Here is a 22,863-nt window from a genome sequence, read left to right on the forward strand (position 1 = left end):
AAACTGCACTACTTCTGTTTTCGAATTCAAACAGTTAGTGTCTGGAAGGGCAGATAAGCTGGGATTGCTCAAACAGCAGGCAACACCAAACCTCTGATTTCCGACAATCGTTAGGCCTATATTCAAAGCGGGTCGGTCCCACCTGCAGAATACTGAACCCGGTACACACACGTCTGTCGTTAAATAGGGTGTATTAATTTCCTTGACAATTGAGGCATAAGTTACGCTTTGAAAATATTGAGCTATTACGCAATGTTGGAAAAAAACATTCAGTCTTGCCACACAGCCAAAATATTGACTAATTTTTGCAAGACTCGCTTCGGGACTCCTCGGGTTTTAACGGAAATTACCGAGTGCATTCCCACAAGCCTTTGCGAAAGGATATCCAAGATGGCGTCACCGTGACCAGTATTGTGATAATTCGCAGAAGAAATTTTGAAGTCTTCGTAAGTATTATACTCTCTGATGTACAGTTCACAACCCTGTATCTTTAACGTAAAACAAATCATTAGATATAGCTGTGGTTGTCGTATTTGGCTTTATTTTGCGAATATAGAGGGGTGGAGAGTAAGGTGAATCTGCAGCAGTCAGCTCACCGAACAGAAGTTGATTGTGGTCGGTCCGTGTTACCCCGATGAACCGACGTACGTCATAAGTAACGTCGTGTTCCAATATAGAGTGACTTTAACGACTTAAACCGCTTTTGAAAAAGGTACGGTGCAGTTTTGTACGATCTAGAAATACCACGTTAGTACTAGATAGGCTTGAAACTCTCTCCTGAATCTGGCCACAGGTTAAGGCAAAGACGCAATCAGCGCTATGTCGCTACGTGACTGTGATCACAGTGCGAACAGCAGTGTAAACACCACTTGCTCGCGACCAAGGTTAGATCGGACAACTAACGTGTGACAGAATCACATGAACTCCCGCATATAACTTCATAGATGTTGGAGACGTTATCCCTCAATCGCGCTATCTCATAAGAGGAGGGATACGGCTGGACACTTGGGATATGAAATAAAACTACCACCATGGGGCGTGATACCTTTTGACAGGGTTTCATATTATAATGCATGTCGCGGAATAGGTTGGTAGAAGTGATTTTACTTGTCATCATGCGAATTAATATTTTGGTAAGTTTTTTTGTTCTTTAGAAGGTTTGATTTTTTTATCATTTCCGTTAGAGTAAGGAATGTGAAATAATGAAATAAACATGCTATAAACACACTAACCTAATTTTGATTTGAACTACATGCACGCACTCATGGATTGCCATTGTATTTGAAAAGTCGTGATCATAGACAATGGTTTATAGACAGTCTTCCGCTCCACTCTCTGTCCCCTGATCAAATACTATTGACAATGCTACTTCAGCCTTGAACGTCTGATTTTAATTCATGTTCATGTAGTATACATGGAGCGTCAGTCATATTTCCGGCAGTCCAGACTCCAAAGCTTAATTGTTATCTCGCAACTTTGAAACAAGTTATTCATTTTACTTACTGTAGTTCAGGATTTTATTATTGCGAAATGTATTTGGTTGACGTGCAGTGCAAAAAAAATGCTTTTATGCGAAATTGGAATCTTTGGCTTCATAACAGGGAACTGAATTGTCTCTGTTTACCATCGAATAGGAACATGTATTTACCATTTCCAAAATTTCTGTTCGATTGGTTGAACCTCAAAAGAGAAAGATTTAAACTTTTGCTCAAATTTTCCTTTTGGAAACAAGGAACTGTTACAGTTGTTCGCAGCTGTACATACTTAAGTAATTTAGCCTAAGGTCTGCTTATATATGGAACACACTGCATGATCATATGAATCATAGACTTGTGTATGATCTGTAAATCCCCTCAGGCAATACCAGCCAGATATGATATTCTGTATAGACCTTTTCCCGGTTATCCCACAATGCATTGCAGTGACTTTATCAAACATCGTATATAAGCTCAAAACAGCGAAAACATGCTGATTTGTTTTGTACGACGGATTGTTAGAGAAGAATGACACAAATTTGCAATGCCAAATAGTGCCCCGTGTATAATCTAACCATCAGCAACGAAAATATAGGTCAGGGTGTAATCTGCCATAGAGTTCTATAAGTAACGTACCCTGCGTGTACCCTACGGCTAAAAAGTTCTATGCGTAACGTACGGTTTGTATACCCTGGCACGCACTGCATCATGGAACCGGTGAAAGACTGGTGGAGGGACTGTGAATTGGGTTCACGTCATAATCAAACCAGAGAACCAATCTTTAAATATTCTGAAACGTCTACAGTATGTTGTATCAACTACAATGTAACCTTTCTTTTGCTTTTCCACAAAGTCTTTTCTTTAAATATTTTTCTCTTATGAATCATTAAATTAATAAGAAATGCAATATTTTTTCGTATTTCTACAGCCAGATAATCTTGTTATGTGTTATTGAATGTTCTCATGATTGTTTTGTTTTAAGATTGTAATTCTCATAAATGACATGGAAGAGTATAAAATCAACAGAAGGGTCAAGAGAGCTCATTATTTAATAAATCGTTGAGAAATATTTACTTGTGAAGAGGAACTAGTGAAGTTTCAAAAAAATTCATTGATAAGACTGAGTACATTCTCTCAAGGCACATACATATACATCAGTGTAAAAATACTTGTAAGGTTTTGGTGTGCATTTCCTCCATGCACAGGCTCCGCTTAACCCTTTGAGTGCCAAAGTCAATTTTTATTGCCTTTATAAAATATACCTCATTCATTTTTTTCAGATTTTTGCCAAAAATAAAATGTAGCCAATGAAATGTAATACCCTTGATCCAAAATTAGAAAATTTTTTTTAGAAAAATCCATTAAAATTGGTAAAATGTTGCACTAAATTTTTGGTGGAAAAAATTACAACATTCAAAGGGTTAAATGTTGAAAACAAAAATATTATCCCAAAACTATCATAATAAAAAGGATAAGGATGGATATGATATAATGTACCCGCAGCTGTTCCCGTAGCTATTGTGTCTTGAGGATTCTATACTTATGTGATATTGCTCAACCCCATTCTTTGATTTGAACCAAGATGTTTTGGTGAATATGGTACATGTACATGTGGTTTGTTTTGCATGGATCTATTTTGAATTTGCATACGAAACTCAAAATGCAATCATCATTATATCGGGGAACAATATGTGTGGGTGGTAAATTGTCACAAAAGATAACTGTATGTACAGCAGGCTGTAAACAGTTGACTGTGTGTTGTGTTTGATCACAAAGTCCAAGTATCCACAAGGCAGATACCAGACATACTGCTGTGTCAGTAAAACAGTCATACAGTCAACATGTAAAACAAAGAGTGTTTGATGCAGTAGTGCTAAATATGAAACTGTCATACAGTCAACACGTGTACATGTATATATAACAAACAAAGGGAGTTTGATACAGTAGTCCTTAATAACGCCTCTTGAAATCCAATGATACACCTTGTACTCATATCCCAGTGCTCTCCCCAGAACAATTAGAGCATAATGGCCACTTGCTTTTAATTTAGGTAAAACATAAGTTCGGTAAGAAAACAATTCTATTATTGTGTAAATTAGCTGCTATGCTATAAGACATTCCTGGGGAGGACAATTTATCCCCACAGTGTATTATAACTTCCCTCAAAAGAATTGTCAGGGCAGTGTCCTAACACAACCACCACTGCACTGTACATCGTCTATAATCATGATAATGAAAGGCAGGAAAGTGTTATTGCATATGCGCATTGGATAAAATACGTGCACACTTTACATTTTTACCAGAAGGTAATAGCTGTCAACTCTGGGCTCTGGCTGAAAGACTTGACATTTTAGCTGACAACAGTAGGCACTGGCTGAAGACTTGACATTTAACAACAAAAACAAGCTGAGATTTTGAGAGTCTGATCTATAGATTGCATATATAGCAAGTGCCTACGATGTGAAATGTATCATTAGAAATTCAAATGTTTTGAAATAATCTGGGAGATCAACCGAACCATGTCAAAAGGGAAGAGTTCCGTTCAAGTCCAGGAAGTAATGCAGGTACATGTATACATGATGTGCATTGCTACATTATTGGCTTGACGTCTTGATATTCTCTCTGTCCTTAATAGTTTTATGCTGATACTGGTCAAGGTCAACCACAGCTGTTTCTAATGAGATTTTAATCATTTACCAGGGTACATGTATGATTGATCATACCCAATAAATGTCACCTTGTATTGCACTCAATTGAATTAGCCAGGTCATTGTAAAAACATGACCCTGACCTGGATAACTTATTGATTGGCTGTTGAAAATTATTGTAGTAAAAATTTTGAATTTGTAGATGAAACCAAAATATAATCATCATTATAGTAGGGTATAATGTGTGTGGGTGGGCTTTTGGCACAAAAGATATCTACTTGTTCAGTAGGGTATAACCAGTTGTGTGTTGTGTTTGATCATGCTGAAATCCATGCTGAAATTGTTTTGATGGAAACTGTGTAATTTAATAGATTTAAAAGGCTTACGGAAACATACAGGTATATCTACACTACCAGAAAGGTAACACAGTGGATTTAGTGAATACGGATAGGAAATCGCCACTGGCAAAAGCTCGGCCTCAATTGATCATACTACTGTTAGTGTAAGTCCTTTTGTATATCAATCCCGAAGAGCTTTTTAATTTTTGTTTATTTAACATATAAACAACAATAAAGGAACAAAGTAAACAAGACAATAGAAGAAAAACATAATATTTGTATCTTTGTGGCAAAATGTGAAATAGAGGTCTCCCATTCTTATTGTATTTCTAATGCGTCATTTTATATTGCCATATATTTTTCCGTATTGTACACAGATGTAGAGTTTAAATAAAATTCACAAAATTGGGAACTGTATCAGGTTTCTCCACAAGGGAATTTTAGAGATGGGTCACTGCTCGTTTTTTTTTAGCAATCCATTCATATGTTAATTGTACATATGAATATTTATTTACAACAAAAGAATATGCAAATTTGGCTTTGTTTTGTAAATTGTCACCCCAATTTCTTACCATGCTATGGAGAACACTGTGTGCATGATTTAAATTCTTACATCTGAAAATATAAAATTGTCCCATCAGAAAAACAAAGTTGATAATTTGGCTTGCTATAGCCTAGTATCTTCGTTAGCAAGAATTCATTTCATAGCGTTCAACAATAATTTCATCTGTGTATTTGACTTTTTGAGGATTTTCAGCTGTATCATACATATGTATTATAATGAGTGGCAGGACAATACTCAGAGCAGCTCTTCTCACTGTGATCATATGCTCAGAAGTGTTTTTTTGTGTCGTAATCAGTTCATGCATGGAGGTAAGGTAGGAAGGACCTTCATACCTCCCTTGTGCACATAAGAACAGGTTGAAATTCAGCTGAGCTGAGCTACAGGGATTCAATTTTGTGTTACAGACTCCCAAAATCATAGATAAAAAAATACCAGGTACGCATAATGCACATTGAATATTGTATGTTAACTATATGGACACAACACTATAAAGGTTAATCTGTAACATGCTGAAGAAGACTTGTAGCATAGTAACAAATCTTCAGTTAACCACATGTGGTTTAGATTGACATAAACAAACAGAAGGAAAGGTATAAGATGCTAAGGGGAATAATTTCCTGAGATTTTGCTACTACAACATGATATAATTGTCATAATATGTATTCAGAGATACCTACCACCGATACAAACATATCATATTTACACATAGACAGAGAGAAAGAACAATAGACAGCATAGACAAACAGATAGACATTCAGAGAAGAGAGATCTTGTAAATTTTTAGTCCATCTCATCTGGCATATGAAATTGCCCATAGTATATTTAACAGGGAAGTAAGGGGAAAATTTTGATGATAACATTTTGGTTAGTGCAATCCAATCACCATTGATATCAATCCATGGTAATGGTGTTTGGCAAAACAGTCTGATACATGACGATTGATATTTTTAAAGAATTTACAAAACAAAACAGTGGTCTACTAGTACTAGTGACAAGCTTTGTGCATTTTAGGCATAAAACACACACACTACATGTAGCTTTGTGCCTTTCAGACCGTACAGTTGGTTGGAGATAGTTACAAGCCTAATTTTTACCTGCAATATTATTTTGTGTTTCCTTATTACTTGTATGTGAGTCCAAGTCTTCATAGTTTCACAATCACCGTCTTCAGAGAGATATTTTCCTCTGATTTGCAGGTTGTGAAAGAGAGCACGGATAATGAGCCAAAAACAGACGGACAGACTTTGTGACAAGCTGAACGCCATCAGCACTAAAGCAGCCAATGACCCACACTGTACACCAAAACAACAGTCCTCAGGTGAGTTTCACATGTACATGTACTTTGCTATCGTAAAACCAACATCATTTCCTGCGTATTGTCTCGATTAAAGTAAGTACTGGACATGTAAATGGTAGGGGTTGGTGAGCAAATTCATATGTATGTAGTGGTCCCTGGACCAAAATCCTTAGAAGTTCACTGGCCCTGTAATTCAGTATGCTTGTCCAGCAATGTGCACGTACATTCTTTTATCATACAAATCAATGCTATGTGTCATTGTCAGACAGATGAAATACATGTAGCAATGTTATGAACAAATGTACAGTGAAGCATACATGCACTGCTGTAGCTATCGTGAAGTTTGTCTGTTTCGTCACTGACTTGAAATCCCGACTTGAAATTCACAGGTCCTAGAAATAGAGTGCGTTCATCGATGACAGATGAAGGACCGGCCAGAAACCAACAAGCCAGTGGTGCCAGCTTGTCATTGCTAGGGGCAACGGGAGGAGTGACAGGTGCCTGTTCCTCGTCGGCCAACGCTTCCTACATGTCTTTGAACAGCGGTCACAGAGTCAGCAATCACAAGTTACCCGACAGAGTCACACTCATAGTGGATGACACGAGGTTTATCGTGAACCCCGCGATTTTCACCGCACAACCCAATACCATGCTAGGAAGGTAGGTATCTGCCATACAAGTAGGCAGATTTTCTAGGTTCGTTACCGTGCCTGCATACATCTATCTTGCAAAAAAAACCACACCTCAATATTTATATTTATTTCGATAATTTTCAATATTTTCATTCTTTGTTCTGTAAAACAAATGCATTTTCTTTATCTGCTCTGAAAGGTATGTTGAAATTTAATATATTAGCCTTGCTCAAGTGCTCCGCACACGAGAGAAATTAGCTGAGTAAAATTTGTCCAAGGCTGTTTGCTAAGCCAATTTACTCACATGTGCGAGTGAATTTTAGTTTCGGGCAGCATAGCCAAAAGCTGTACATATAGTCTCACTGTATTTCAATAGACAATGGATTAATTTTAAAATTATCTGCCTGGCAACAGTCAATTTTACATAGTTTGGTATGTTGAACGTCAGAAGAAAGTTTTCAAAATGTGCTAAAGTTTTTGTGTATTTCTCCACAAATATGATATTTTTTGCTCAGTTCAGATAAAGATAATACAATCTCTCCACTATAGTGGTTAGCTTACTTTGTTTAGGGAAATTTTATAATGGTAGTTTGTGCCTCAAATTTAAAGAATTAAAGTTTTGTCCTAACCTTTCTTCAAAAAACTTTCAAGCATTCTCTTTCAAAATCAAGAATAAAAAATACAGTAAGGGGTCGCTCTATAAATTTTGGTACTAAAGAAACAAATTATCCAAAATTTACCGATATTTCAAATTCAAAATGTCCGCCGTCCCTGTGTTAACTCTACAGGGAAAAATAAAAATTTTTGATTTTCGTAAAACTTAGAGTGTGAACATTTTTCATACTTAAAGGACTTTAAAATGAGTCCCTACAAGTGGCAGACCAGAAAAATATTTTAAAAATTTGATAGTCCAAATATCTGTCCCCGAGGCACATTGTATTTTGAATGATTTATAGTGCAGACATTCTGTTGCTCAGTTTTCAACAATAACATTTAACAATGCACACACAGATAAGATTATCAGAATCAATTAATTACTCTACCAATTGATTATTCAATTAATTAATCTTTCTATAAATTGATTATTTGATCACAATATGGTTTTTGGCATTTATTTCATCATTATTTATGTATACAAGCTAAATAAAGCTACAAGACGTAATACATATAAGTTATTGTGTAAGAGGATGAAAAAGTTCAAAGTTCATGTAAGATGTAGGAATTTAAGTGATCATTGAATTCTGCAACCGTACCTGAATATTTGATATGGTATCAGTTGTGTTGTTATTTGTTACGAAGTATTTACAGTGTTTGAGCTAGAATTTATAAAATGCTGTGATTTTTGGTTTTGTGTTCTTGCATGAGGAACTTTATAATACATGTGAGTGAAAGGACAAGTAGCTGTTAATTTTGATGGTATTTCTCAGTTTTACACCTTAAAGGTTGTTTGCGCCTCGAAAGTGAATGGCATAAACTTTTGCTCAAACTTTCCTTGAGGAATCTTTCATCCATTCTCTTTGAAAATCAAGAATTAAAATCGGGGGTCACTGTGCAAATTTTTGTACCAGGGAAACAAATAACTCAAGATTTACTGATATTTAGAATTCAAAATGGCTGCCATCCCTGTGTTAACTCTATGGAGAAAAATAAACTTTTCGAATTTTGAAAAACTCAGCTGATGAAAAGTTTTCTTACACCATGAGCTTTAATTAAAATGAATCGCAATAAGTGGTATGTCAGAAAAGAATGGTAAAAGTTTGAGAGTCCAAATTTGTGTCCCCGAGGCGCGTTCTACCTTAAAGCTATACAGTCACCTGCGATCTAAATATGCCCATATATGGTCAAAGGGGCATTCCTTGGTATTCAAAATGTCCATGTGAGGGCCTTATTATTAAAAAGCGGCCACCCGCTTAAAATCTGTGATTAGTTAGATTTTCTCTTTCCATGGTAACTGTGGCAAAATTGGACCAGGTGACAGTCTACCTTAATGTCAACTGGAGTTTCCTGTTCTACTCCTCTTCATCAGCAATATACTTTATTTGTAAAACTGTACATTTGTGTTTTCATTAACAGGATGTTTTTGTCAACCCTTGAAAACAACTGGACACGACCAAATGAGAAAGGTGAATATGAGGTCGCCCAAGGCATATCAGCAACAGTATTTTCAGCAATATTGGTAGGTGTACAATCTCAAGCTTTATTTAAAGGGAAGCCATTGTCGGAACTGCGCATGTGCGACTGTCTTGTTTACAAACAATGTATTTCATGCACTACATAAAGATGCATCATGTCAAAATAGGCGAAAAATTTTAATTTTATGATGTACATTATGACAAAACATGTCTTAACTTTCATCAATTGCCAACTTATGGTGGATATAGTGTTTATATAGGTCGTAGGGGACCCTAGCGACATTTGAGCGCAGTTCCGATGACCACCTCCCTTTAAGCAATAATATACCCCTTCCTGCCTGTAATGGATGAAAGCAAACTTTTCACAACATAATGTATGAGGCAAAACTGAGTACATAATGGAGTGCAAACGTTGCTTGAATCCATTATGGGCAAGCAGAGGGTACATTATTGCTATTATTTTATAGTTTTGGCAATAGAAATGCCAGTGAATTTGTAGATATTGAAAACATCGTTGGCCACAATACTGGATAATTGGATACATTATCAGTAATAATCTAGGTGGATGACATCACAAAATTCACTGGTATTGACAAAGCTATGATATAAATACAAATATTGTAGGAGTGACTCCACTTGTAATGTAATGCACACTTTTGCTGAGACAACCAACACTTTCACACAATATCATTAGAGGTATTTTCATGGGCATACTGTACATACATACAGTATATATGGGCGCACATGCTCAACATACAGGTGTACAAAGAAATGATATGTTGACAAGTTATACCACAGCAATCTTAGATTTATCTCAGACTTACATTTTTGCTGTGTTGAATTTTGTGAAGCACTGCTTCATACATGTAACCTTGACATCTCCAAAAATGTGAAGAATTCAAGTTCAAAACGATAACATGTAGGGATGGCAAAACTGCATTTGGTATTTCCTGAATAAATATTGATGTTCAGACTTTGAACTTGCAGGAATAAGTGACATCCCTTATATTCAATTTGTGAAAGATGGCATAGTCTGATCTGTCTTTAAAAAATTAGCACGCTTTCCATTTAATACCATAGATGAATTGTGAATTGTGACTCCCTAAGAGAAAAAAAGTTTTCTAATCGTAAGAAAACTATTATGTTGTGTACAAATGTAATCTAACCGAGCGTAACTCTTTCTACAGGACTATTACAAAACTGGTTCGATCCGATGTCCTCCCAACATTTCTGTGCCTGAACTGCGAGAAGCCTGTGACTACCTCCTTATACCTTTTGATTCAAGTACAGTCAAGTGTCAAAACCTTAGTGAGTATTATACTGTAACACTGTACACAGCGTAAGCCAGCTTTATCTTTATCCCAGGGCATTCTCTATTCCAATTTTGAAGGCGGTATGCACCTTGAAAGTGAAAGACTGAAAACTTTGGTGGAAGTTTCCCCAGTAAAACTTTTGAACAAACAATCATTCTTTTACCAAATTAAGAATAAAAGTCAGGTGTCACTGTGTAAAGTTTAATGCTAGAGAAACAAATTACTTAGTAAAGCAACAACCTAGTAATTTAAGCAAAGCGCACATAGACAGACTTGAAAACATCTCATGGAATGTATTCTAATGTACAGTCTAAACTGGAAACCTGTCTAAACTGAACCCTTTGTCCAGTCCCATTCCAATGTTCTATGTTAAAAGGACCCCTATAAACCAAACACCTCTCCAAACCGAACAATTTTCTCAGTCCCTGAACGGTACTGTTTAGACAGGTTTTGCTGTATCTGTTTGTGTGTGTGTGAGGGCATCCAGTAATGTGTGCAAGCACCCTGCTCTGCTTGTCATGCTATGCAAATTGCCACGTAAAGATGGTGAATGTTACAAACTTGACTTGATAATTTTCATCAAAGTTGAGTGACCTGACCTTAATAGGGTCAAAGTGACATAGGTCATTGATTTCTTTTTCAATTGTGTCCCATACAGGAAGCCTATTACATGAACTATCCAATGACGGTGCACGTCAGCAGTTTGATAAATATTTAGAAGATCTCATTTTGCCTTGTATGGTTGCCAGTGCCCAGGTAAAGTGACCATTTCTCATGTTATTTATTTCTAGTTCTATCCTTGTTCTGTCACCTCTCCACTTCTGATCAACTGCTATAGAAGATCCCATGCAAATTTCATGCATCGGCTGACCAATCAGGTTCACAACTCCACTGACCGTTTTCAACATTAGACCACAAAGCCACTTTTAAGAATGGCAATTCAATGGTTCTACTCCGGAATAAAAAGGACGCGATGCGTTCTACACACTCAATACGCCCAAATAATCACGTGATGCCGGTACAAACAAGCCCATTTGTGTACTAAGGCGTATGGAAATATGCACGTACGTCTATGCGCGTTTGCTAACATGGCTTTGTTTGTACCGTGGTTGATTCGAATTCCGGGTTTGGCCTATTGCTAACACTAGTCCGTTTCATGTATGAGATTCCTGGAAAGCCAACAGACATTTAATAATAAAGTCAAATCACACAAGATCAGCTTTCACTCAGCTGTCTGCAGCCTGAATAGACCAATTGAAAGTCCTCAGTATTTTTACACCACATTTATGCATGTATCTGATCTGAAACATGATTCAGTGGCATCTGCAAAGCGCAAGATTTGAACATTATCCTCTACAGCAGTCGTTTAGCTTTGAGGCAGCTATCAAAGAACAGGCAAAGATGGAAACATTGCCCTCTACATGCGATTTTAATCAGATTGGTACAGTGCATTCTGGATAAATTTCAGCAAAAATGGTATCGTCTGCAGTGTGTTTCAACTAAGATAGATACTTGACTGTATGTCTTTTATTCACTCTGACAGAAAGGAGAAAGAGAGTGCCATATAGTAGTATTAACAGAGGAGGATGTCGTCGACTGGGATGAGGAGTACCCTCCCCAGATGGGGGAGGAATATTCCCAAAGTAAGTTAAAGCAAAAAAAAAATCCTAGGAGATGTTAATTTTATAAAGGTAGTATGCACCTTAAAAGTAAAAGATTCAAGAATAAATATCAGGGGTCACTGTGCAAACTTTGGTACTAAATAAATAAATTATCTAACATATACAGATATGTCAAATTCAAAATTGCATTCATCCCTGTGTTAACACTATTGGGAAAAACAAAATTTTGAATTTTCAAAAAACTATGACAGTGAAAGTTTGTCTTACACCAAGAGCTTTAAAATGAGTCCCCACAAGTGGTAGATCAGAAAAGAATTACAAAAATTGAGTCTGAATATCTGTCCCCGAGGTGCATTCTATTTCAACATGACAATTCCTGTAACACAAAGAAAATACAGCAAGAAAATCGCAATGTAAACAGAACAAAAGAAAGATTTGGGAGGATATAGGTGTTTCTGTCGTGTCTGTAGAGTCATTTTTCAGAATTGGGCAACATGAGTTATTGTATCATCATAATCTGTTCCATGTACATAAATAGAAATTGAATGAAAAAGGCAAATGTAACTGGAATATCTTCCTTTGCTCTAGTCCTTAAATAACTGTGTTCAGTACCTTAAAATAAATTTCTGCATACAATATTAAATTTAATTTTCCTCATACTTTGTGTTAAATACAGTAATTTCGGAAAAAATAACTCACATGGTCCGTTTTAACCAGTGTACTGTTTCATGATTGCTTGACGTTCAGTGCACCGCTTGGCTTATAAAACAAAATCCATCACTCTTACAGATGCTAGCAAGATTCCCATCATTCTAACAGTTGAATATTTTTCTCTTTTCCCGTTCAGTAATATACAGTACAGCGATGTACAGGTTTTTCAAATACATTGAAAACAGAGATGTTTCAAAGCAAGTGCTTAAAGAAAGAGGTTTGAAAAAGATTCGATTAGGCATAGAAGGTAAGTTCATGCTTTATTATGTTATTATTGGACTTGCAAGTCTGTGTTAATAATCATATATTATGGATCCACACACTCCTAGAAATTCCTTGAAAATCCTTGAATTTCAAAGCCTCCTGTAAAAACCTGGAAAGCTTTGGGAAAATGAAAGTTCTGGAAAGTTGATATTCCACCTACAATTTTCAAAAATGATTACTCATGATATTGTAAAAATGTTACAAAATTGATAACCTGTAAAAGCAATATCTGGAAAATCATATTTTGGAACTCCAAAGTCCTCGAAAATTGCTGAAAAAGTCCTTGAATTTTAAGTGTCTTTGAGTGTAGGGACCATGTTATATTGTACAAATACAGCGGGTTTCAATTCGGTGCTCTAACTGTGTGTGTAATACAGTTTTAGCTGCAGCAAGCATCTTTTAACTTTCAGCTGTAATTGTTACTAAAAACAGCTACATTGTAGATCAAGTGCAATCAACTGTTCAGCTATCTATGCTGGTTTACTGTAACTAATCAATGAGTCAGTGACTTTGAAATGTGTTGTGATACACAAGCTAATCGTTTATATTATACATGCAATTTGTCTGTCTCACACAGAGTTGTGGCTCTGAATTGAAACCTACTGTATCAGCCACTGACCTACATGTCACAACAGAAATTTCTTCAGTGTAAGCTCTTAAAAAAAATGATTAAAGCTTCATTTACACTACAGGCCTCAAAATGCAGTAATTTCAGCGTCATAAACAAATCCCTGAAAAGCACTATCCCATTGATGATACATTTCTACAAATTTCTGGTACCTGTATTTGCTGTGTTAGAACCTGTGTATCTGTTCTGTAGTCCAACATTTTCTTTGGCAAGAACAGCAAATCTCCAGAATGTAAGAGCTATTTCCATCTTTGTTTTATAGGTTATCCAACGTACAAGGAGAAAATCAAAAAGAGACCTGGTGGAAGACCAGAAGGTAAGCAGCAAGTGTTTTGAACACATGACCATTGAACACCCCCCAATCCCCCCCCCCCCCCCCCTCCCCAACCATGACATGACTGTTTCAAAGTTAGGCATGGCAGGGTTTAATTAAGGTAGTCTGTGCCTCGAAATCGAAAGGTTTAAACTTTCACTGAAACTTTCCTCTCGCAAACTTACTACCATTCATTTTCAAAATCAAGCATAAAAAATCAGGGTCACTGTGCAAATTTGGTACAAGAGAAACAAATCACCAAAGCTTTACTGATATTTGAAATTCAAAATGGCAGCCATCCTTGTGTTATCTCTCTTGGGAAAAGAAAATTCCTGATTTTCACAAAACTAAGTCAGTGAAAACTTAATTTGCGCCATAAGCTTTAAAATGAACCCCCACAAGTTGTAAGCAAAAAGAATATTGTAAAAGTTTGACAGTCTGAGTATCTGTCCCTGAGGCATATTCTATCTTTTTTTTTTTTTTTTTTAATAGTTTTTTATTAAGCTTTTCCATTATGCTGACACAATACAAAGACACAAGACAAGAGACAAAAACAAGAAAGACACACAATAGTGGCATACAGAAAAAATGAGCGCTTTGGAGAAGAAGAAAAAAAAATTACACATCTTTCAGTAATGACCATTTTCTGTTGTGGATTTCTATTTTGCCATTATGCTTTGCAATATATTCCTCAACATTCCGTGTTTGTTTTATCATTGCTCTAAATCCTGGAAATATCGGTAAACACTTCTGCATTTTGCACTTGTACAGATATTGTTTCCCAATTATCAAAAGATGGAATAAGAAGAATATAATATAGGCCTATTCTATCTTAACTGAGCTCTGATATTGCCCAGCTGTGGGCTCCAATTTTGGAAGGTTTGGATCAGCCTAAATCATTTGACCTAACACCAAAACAGAAAAGTTCAAGAAAAAACTGTTTTGTATTGTATTTAAGAGATTTAGCTTCTATCTAATTCTAGTGGGGATTCCTCGTACCTGTTACATCTGCCTTGCCAAATTTTGTGCTCAGAAATAAGTTGCATGTAGAGTTGCATTATAGTTGCATATGTGCATGAATGATGTGTGTTTGAATGAGAAAATATGCAGCAGTAAGTTGGTATTTCACACAACATATACTCGGCTATCCATATTATAGTATAGAACAACCAACTGATAAACAAAAGGTGTAATTCTTGCCCTTGAACCCTAGGACTCAGCATCATCTCTGAGAAGCAATGGCATCAGGTCAAACCATAATGATGAGGAGGGTCGCATTTTCTGGGTTGATCAGATATTTACAACTTTAGACCCAAAGGCAGAACTCGAATGAAAAAAATGTACAGATAATAAAAATAAGTATTCTCTCTCGCACAGTTATCTACAACTATGTACAACGACCTTTCATCCACATGTCATGGGAGAAAGAAGAAAACAAGAGCAGACACGTTGACTTCCAATGCGTCAGGAGCAAATCCATCACAAACCTAGCAAGTGCTGCCGACGGAGACATCCAAATTGTACAAGTTCCCCCCGAGCAAGAAGGCGTGGCGCTGTCTATCCAACCAAACGAAGTCTACATGGACGACTTCCCTCCTCCTGACCAGGACAACTGAACACTGTCAACCCCCCCCCCCCCCCCCCCTTCGCAGTTCCACAATGGTGTATTCCAAGCATTTGTTACCTATGGGTCATTCCATTTATTAAGTACATTACAGGGGGTGCTAGCCACCTCCCAGATGGGCATCAACAGCATGGGATGAGTACATTCCTGTTATACATCAGTATTGAGATTTTTGACTCTTTTCAACATTGAATCCAAACAAGAAATTTCAAGGTTTAGAAGTGATACATTTAGACAGTAGCTCATATATTGGTGGCTTGCGATCTAGTATATAGCATCACATTTGATCCTTTCATATCCCCCTCTCAGTATATTGGTCTGACCCATACCTTGAATAACAAAAGGGTCAGTCCACAGTAGAGGGGTGGCACAGTAACATGGTTGATAGTCAGTGAAGTCTGATGTTTCATTTTCTTGTACATCTGCCCGATACATGTACTTTCTTCAATAATATCTACTCTGACGTGAGGGACACAAAAAATAATTTAGGTGGATGCTTTCTGAGCTAAACCCAAGCAGCTGATTATTGTGTCCTTTTGCTCTTCTGAAATCACATAAATATACATACCCCTTAACCCTTTCACCACCATGGTTTGTCCCAAATCTATTGTTTTCTATGGTAAAGTTGGACCTGTATACAGGGAACTGGGGGTGACAGGGTTAAAAAGGCCAGTAGCTGTAACTTTTGATGATTTTCTCACCATTTTGTTGTTTATATGAATTGAATGTTCTTGTTCTACTTCCCACAGCTTGATGAAACGCAAACTATTCTGCTTGTCAACACAGCATCTACATGTGCAAAATGCACCGTTATTGTTTACATTTGAATTCTAGCCTGGACCAGAATTCACTTGTCAACAATAACAATGCAGTCTACACATGTACAGGTTGAGATGACAAGCTGAATACTGTGTATCTCAACATGCTTTTGGGAGTAGAACAAGAAACTGTAGTTGATATTACAAACAGAATTAGTGAAAAAATCATTCAATTCCAGAGTAGAGAGGTGGCACGATTATATAGTTTGTTAAATTCATTTAGTGTTTTCTTATGCAAAATTTTTTTGAACATTTGCAAATTGAATTTGATAAATCAGTTAATATTGAAAACTGAGTGGATTATTGGTTTCAAAGGTCGATAGTAATTCACATTTACTAAATTATTAAAATACGAAAGTGACACACCTGAACTTTGACTCTTTCACCAAAAATATGACAAATGTACAAGGAAAGAACATGTGAAAATGAATACATTATAAACTGGCCTTCCTCCAAACTGACCAGTCAAAGAGGCATATTTCCGATGAAATTGAGCAGTAAGCAAATTATCTGAACAGATTTAATCCTCTCAGCACCATGATCTGGTCCCAACATATTGTATTCTATGGTTAGATTAGAGCCTTTTTCTATGGAAGTCGGCTGAGAGGGTTAAAACATTGTTGGATCCTAAGGACTTACATTTTTTTTGAATTGAACAAGTAACCAAAGAGAACAGCAGGTGTACCACACCGAGAAATATGTCCCTTTGATTTAAGGTAGCATGCGCCTCAAAAATGAAAGACTTCAAGTTTTGCTCAAATTTTTTTCAAAGAAAATTTCAACCAGATTCTTACCAAATTGATAAAATCAGGGGTCAATGTGCAAGCTTTGGTAATAGAGAAACCAATTTCCTAACATTTAGCGACATTTGAAATTCAAAATGGCTGCCATCCCTGTGTAAACTCTATGGACAAAAGTGAAATTTTCGATTTTTCGAAAACTAAGATGGGAAAGTATACTTTACTCCAAGAGCTTTTAAATGAGCCCCCACAAGTTGTAAATCAGAAAAGAATCGTAAAAAATTTTGAAAGTCTGAATATCTGTCCCTGAGGCGCATTCTACCTTAACACAGCTGCATCAGGCTATGGTGTACGGCACATTTGATTCACTGTACAGTGTACAATAGAATGAAACATCAAAACTTGGCATAAAAGTAGGCATATCAGATTATTTTAGCCACTGACTCAGATGCACTAATACATGTATTATGAATTTCAAACATTCAAGTCAAAATGAAAGATCATCTTGGTAGTTCAGTTTAGGTTTTTTGCAATTTGTACATGTAGGAAAAAAAGTAACATTCATTAGGAGCATTTGATTCATAAACTGCTTGCGCAAGATTGAAATTGTACTGGATTGTCCTTGACTTTGAAAAGATGTGGACGCTAACAACAGAGTGATTACTGTAGCTGGGTTTCTGCTTGTTTCAGAACAAGCTGTGTTAGCCGCTGATGTATGCTTTGCTATACGCTTGTTAACAAAGGATATTGTGTGTCTTTTGTGCACGGAAAAGCAGTCAGAGCGATATCAGGACTCTAGACTGTTCTCCGATGTGCCTTCAGTGTATTCCGGCAAGTCTGATAAGAGGCACCAGGCATACACAGCTATATCTGCCCTTGTATTGTCTATGCGCAGCTTCATTGTGTGTGGTCCGTGTTCATGCAAAGGATTGGGCCACAGTGTTTTCGGAGCAGGGGGCCTCTTCCAGTTTCCTAGAATGCAAGAGAATCTGACAGCATCTGTGTAGTGATATCAGATAAGGGCGAAGGAGCTGAGCTCGTCCAGGAAGCTGTAATATATATATTCCTGAAAGTACAGAGGAAGAAGTATTTAAGAAGTGTTCACCAGCTACTTCCGCTCTTGATATGTCCACCGGCAGATAAAACTACTGCCCAGACATGTATTTTTAAGAGAAGATGGACAAGTCTTGGCTGAAACAAACATTAATATTTTGATATTCCCTTTGATTTTAGCAAACATCTCACTTCTGACCGCCCTCAGTTAACACTGAAGTGTAGGTCACAGTGTCCATTCTGATGCTGGCCACCAGATTGCAAAAACATTTTCATGGGACATGATTCTGTTATATTTTACTTGGGAGGACAATATACCAGACTAATGTATACCTTGTGAAGTATGCAAACCAAAGAAGTGTCCTGTGCGTTTGTACAAGGAGTTCGATTTTGGTTGTGAGATTTGTCTCCAATTCAGTGGATCCACATCAGACGTAAGCATTGAGAACTACACCTAGGTGAATGACAAAGCAGAATGGCGGTTTTTCGGAATCCGAGGCACCTGTCGCTTAGCCGACGCTATTTGCATTCCAGGTCATGACCTTTGACTTTCCACTCTTGACAGCATGATGGCGCTCTTCAAGATGGATGTAATTATCGCATTGAATGCAAAAAAAACAGATGCATTCAATTTATGCTCGCCTTTGAGAAAACTTGTTCATTACCAAGGTTGAATTGTATGGGAGAGTTAGCTAGCTTTGACCATGAACCCTAAAAAAAAAATGACTCTGGCCAGGCTATTCTTGCAGTGCTAGATTATATTTAAGATCCTTGAAACTTTTTTCCAGAGATAAAAAAAACTAACAATATGCAAATTATTTATATTATCTAACTTGTAATATTTTATATGAAACAAAAAAAAACAACTTGTAGAAGTAGATTGTACGATGCAAGGTTGAAGTCGTATCAGTGGATCAGCTGATGTTTTCAGTATTAATTGTTTTTGTAAATATATTTTGTACTCTGTCAGGAGTGATCGCAAAGAAGCTTGGACCGAGTAACTTCAGGTGGGCACGTCTCGTATTGTAGAACAATTTCGTGAGGAGGAGACGGAAAACGTGAACAACACAGACATTAAGTCCTAGCTGATTAACCCTCTCACCCCCATATTCATGTTTAGTGGTCCAACATGGCCATAGTGAAGTGTAGAATCGGGCCAAACCATGGTGATGAGAGGGTTACAACATCACATAAAAGAGAACCTACAAGTTCATCTAGTAGACGTTTTCTGTCCAGGCTTCTTGCAACGCCTTGCTGCCATTGTAAAATTTTCAAACCAAAATGATTCCGCACTGAAGATGTTATTATTTTGTCATTTCATTAGCATTTTGGTTATTACAGTGAACAGAGACAGCAGCAGTTACATAGAGACTTGCATGGAGACATGCATTTTAACTCTACTGTCCAACTTGACATATCTGTGGTGGCAGTCTTTAAGTGAGAAATATACGTTCCATATTTCCATTGAGGTTGATTTATTGAAATATGACACATGGAACATTATAGAGACTTTTTTTTTGCAAGATGTGGGACAATAGCCGAAATTTTTTGTGTGAGTTGGTTTTAGCTCCCATAGCCATATGTATATATGGCAATGGAAGCTATTCTTATAGGCTAGGAAAATGTATGTATGTCTGTATGTCTGTATGTCTGTCCGTCAACATCAAAAACTCCAAAACCGCTGCACATTTCATCTTGATATTTGGTGTGTACATGGATGATGGGCTGTAGATGAGATTTTGTTCAAATGAAGTTGTCATTGCCAAAAATATGCAAATTAGTGCCAAAAAAGGCGTTTTTGGTAAAAAATCTCCTTCTTCATAACCGCTGGTCAGACAGCTTTGATATTTGGTATACAGGTCCCTAGGGATAACCCAACTTGGATTTGTTCAAATTGTGATGAAATATGCAAATCTGTATTTTTAAGGAATTTTTTTGTCATTTTTGGTCAAAAATTTATTTCATCAAAACCGCTTGTCTGACAGCTTTGATATTTGGTATACAGGTCCCTAGGGATAGCCCAACTTGGATTTGTTCAAATTGTGATGAAATAAGCAAATCTGTATTTTTAAGGAATTTTTTTGTCATTTTTGGTCAAAAATTTATTTCATTAAAACCGCTCGTCTGACAGCTTTGATATTTGGTATACAGGTCCCTAGGGATAGCCCAACTTGGAATTGTTTAAATTGTAATGAAATAAGCCAATCTGTATTTTTAAGGAATTTTTTTGTCATTTTGGTGCCAAAAAAGGCGTTTTTGGTAAAAAATCTCTTTCTTCATAACCGCTGGTCAGACAGCTTTGATATTTGGTATACAGGTCCCTAGGGATAACCCAACTTGGATTTGTTCAAATTGTGATGAAATATGCAAATCTGTATTTTTAAGGAATTTTTTTGTCATTTTTGGTCAAAAATTTATTTCATCAAAACCGCTTGTCTGACAGCTTTGATATTTGGTATACAGGTCCCTAGGGATAGCCCAACTTGGATTTGTTCAAATTGTGATGAAATAAGTAAATCTGTATTTTTAAGGAATTTTTTTGTCATTTTTGGTCAAAAATTTATTTCATCAAAACAGCTCGTCTGACAGCTTTGATATTTGGTATACAGGTTCCTACAGATAAACTAAATATGATATACAGAATATATGATGAAATCTGCAATTTTGTATTTTTGGTGCAATTTTTGCCATTTTTGGTCAAAAAATGTGTTTCTCAAAAACTACTTGTCTGATGCCTTTGATATTTGGTATACAGGTTCCTGGGGGTTCTCTTAGTGTGATATAGTGAAATATGATGAAATCTTCAATTTTTGTATTTTTGGGTCAGTTTTTGCCGTTTTTGGTCAAAATATTTGTTTCTCAAAAGTTACTCATGTGATAGCTTTGATATTTGGTATACATTTTTATACATAATTATGATGAAATCATCAATTTTGTATTTTTGCAGCTAATTTTGCCATTTTAGGTCAGGCCATCCTGAAATGAGCTATCAAAGATCTCAACCTTCTTCATCAATACATATGTCACAAAACGTTGCTCTCTTCATAACACAGCAGAGCTCTGTCGACCATTGGGTCGTTGTTAGCTCCCATAGCCATATGTATATATGTTTACAAGTTTACATTTATTGAAAATCTCAATAGCCACTGAGCAGATTAGATGAAAAATTAGCATGTAAGTACTTTGGGCTGACCTGAAATGATTGTGCACATCTTGGGTCAGTATCTTGGACTTGCTATTTTTCATGAATTTTTGTGTAATTTTCTCCCATTTTTGGTCAAAAAATCTTCTTCTCTGAAACCACAAGTCTGATTGATTTGAAACTTGGTATGGAAGTGCATAGAAGTGACCTTTCTCAAATCTGGGCAAATCGTGGTGAAATTTGCATATTTGCATTTTTTGGCTATTTTTTCATTTTGATCAAAAATTTTTTTTAACTCTGAAACCACACGTCCGATTGAGTTGAAACTTAGTGTAGAGGTTTTTACGGGTGACGTCAGTAAGATTTGATCAAATTCTGGTGAAATTTGTATAATTTTATTTTCTTGGGGGAATTGTTTCTATTTGTGATAAAAAAATCTTTTAGCTTGATTTTAGCTTGTTTTGATAACTATATGGGAGCGACCAGTGACATTGTCACTATTTTTTGTTTACTGGACAAAGTACCTTTTTCGTATACTTCCTATATTATGTTAAATTCCGAAAGCATTCTATTGCAAATACTGTACATTATGTAAACTTTGCAGCGTTATAGTTGACAAATGGATTCAAGTCTGCATTGCAGTTCATCTGTTGACAATGACGTTGGACAATGCAAACACACAGGCTTTGTTCAAAAGTTTGAAAAAAAAACATTTTGAAGTGATTTTGGAATTAGAATTTGGAATTGTACAAACAACAAAAGTATCAGTAAATATATATATCAATATTTACAGCTAACCGAGGTTCATATAGCCATGTGCATTTTTATGGAGCAGGGTAAACTGTCCCAAGACTATGTATCTCCCTGCTTGAGCATAATGTATTTCACTCTCCAGTGTCCATTTCGTTGTTGACGCAATTATTTTTTCAGTCATACCAAGTGAAGCAACCTTCGAAAGGGAGCTTGTAGCTCTTAATATCAAGCTGGTTATGATTTGTATGTTTCTAGTTTGATATTCTGTTTGAAAATGTCAATTGCTTCTTGTTCAATCCGACAATTGCAGCACTGTGTGGTTTCCGCAGCCACTCACAAAGCATTCTTCTTCCACCCCCTCGGCTGTCATAATGGTATGATCCTTTCTGTGATTCATGATGTAAATATCAGTTGATCCCAGAATGCAACATAGGTTGTAGTTATCTAGTTTGTATTAAAGATAAAAATTACATTGTTACAAATCAAGTGTATGTCTGCGATTGGTTTGTTTGTCTCTTGACTCTACTCATTTCATTCAGACGGTAATAAACTCAGTTAATCATATTTACAAATATTATCGGCTCAAGGTAGAACGCGCCTTGGGGACAGATATTGGGACTCTCAAACTTTTACAATTCTTTTCTGATACACATGGGGTTTCATTTTAAAGCTCTTGGCGTAAGAAAACTTTTTACTGTCGTAGTTCTTTGAAATTCAAATATCTAATTTATCTCCACAGAGTTAACACAGGGATGGCGGCAATTTTGAATTTTAAATAGTGACAAATCTGGTTAT

At 36.4% G+C, this 22,863-nt stretch overlaps 1 protein-coding gene across 1 annotated transcript; it reads left to right on the forward strand.

The window, feature by feature from the left end:
- Positions 1-335: 335 nt before the first annotated feature.
- LOC139119291 (BTB/POZ domain-containing protein 10-like) lies at positions 336-16,748 on the forward strand. Its single transcript, XM_070683039.1, has 10 exons — positions 336-446; positions 6,223-6,344; positions 6,713-6,983; positions 9,029-9,131; positions 10,275-10,395; positions 11,059-11,156; positions 11,944-12,043; positions 12,870-12,980; positions 13,888-13,941; positions 15,316-16,748. The coding sequence occupies exons 2-10, from the start codon at positions 6,245-6,247 to the stop codon at positions 15,552-15,554; spliced, it is 1,197 nt and encodes a 398-aa protein (XP_070539140.1). The 5' UTR covers positions 336-446; positions 6,223-6,244; the 3' UTR covers positions 15,555-16,748.
- The last annotated feature ends 6,115 nt before the right edge of the window (positions 16,749-22,863 follow it).

Source organism: Ptychodera flava, chromosome 2 (assembly GCF_041260155.1).
Source record: "Ptychodera flava strain L36383 chromosome 2, AS_Pfla_20210202, whole genome shotgun sequence".
Classification (NCBI taxonomy): Eukaryota; Metazoa; Hemichordata; class Enteropneusta; family Ptychoderidae; genus Ptychodera; species Ptychodera flava.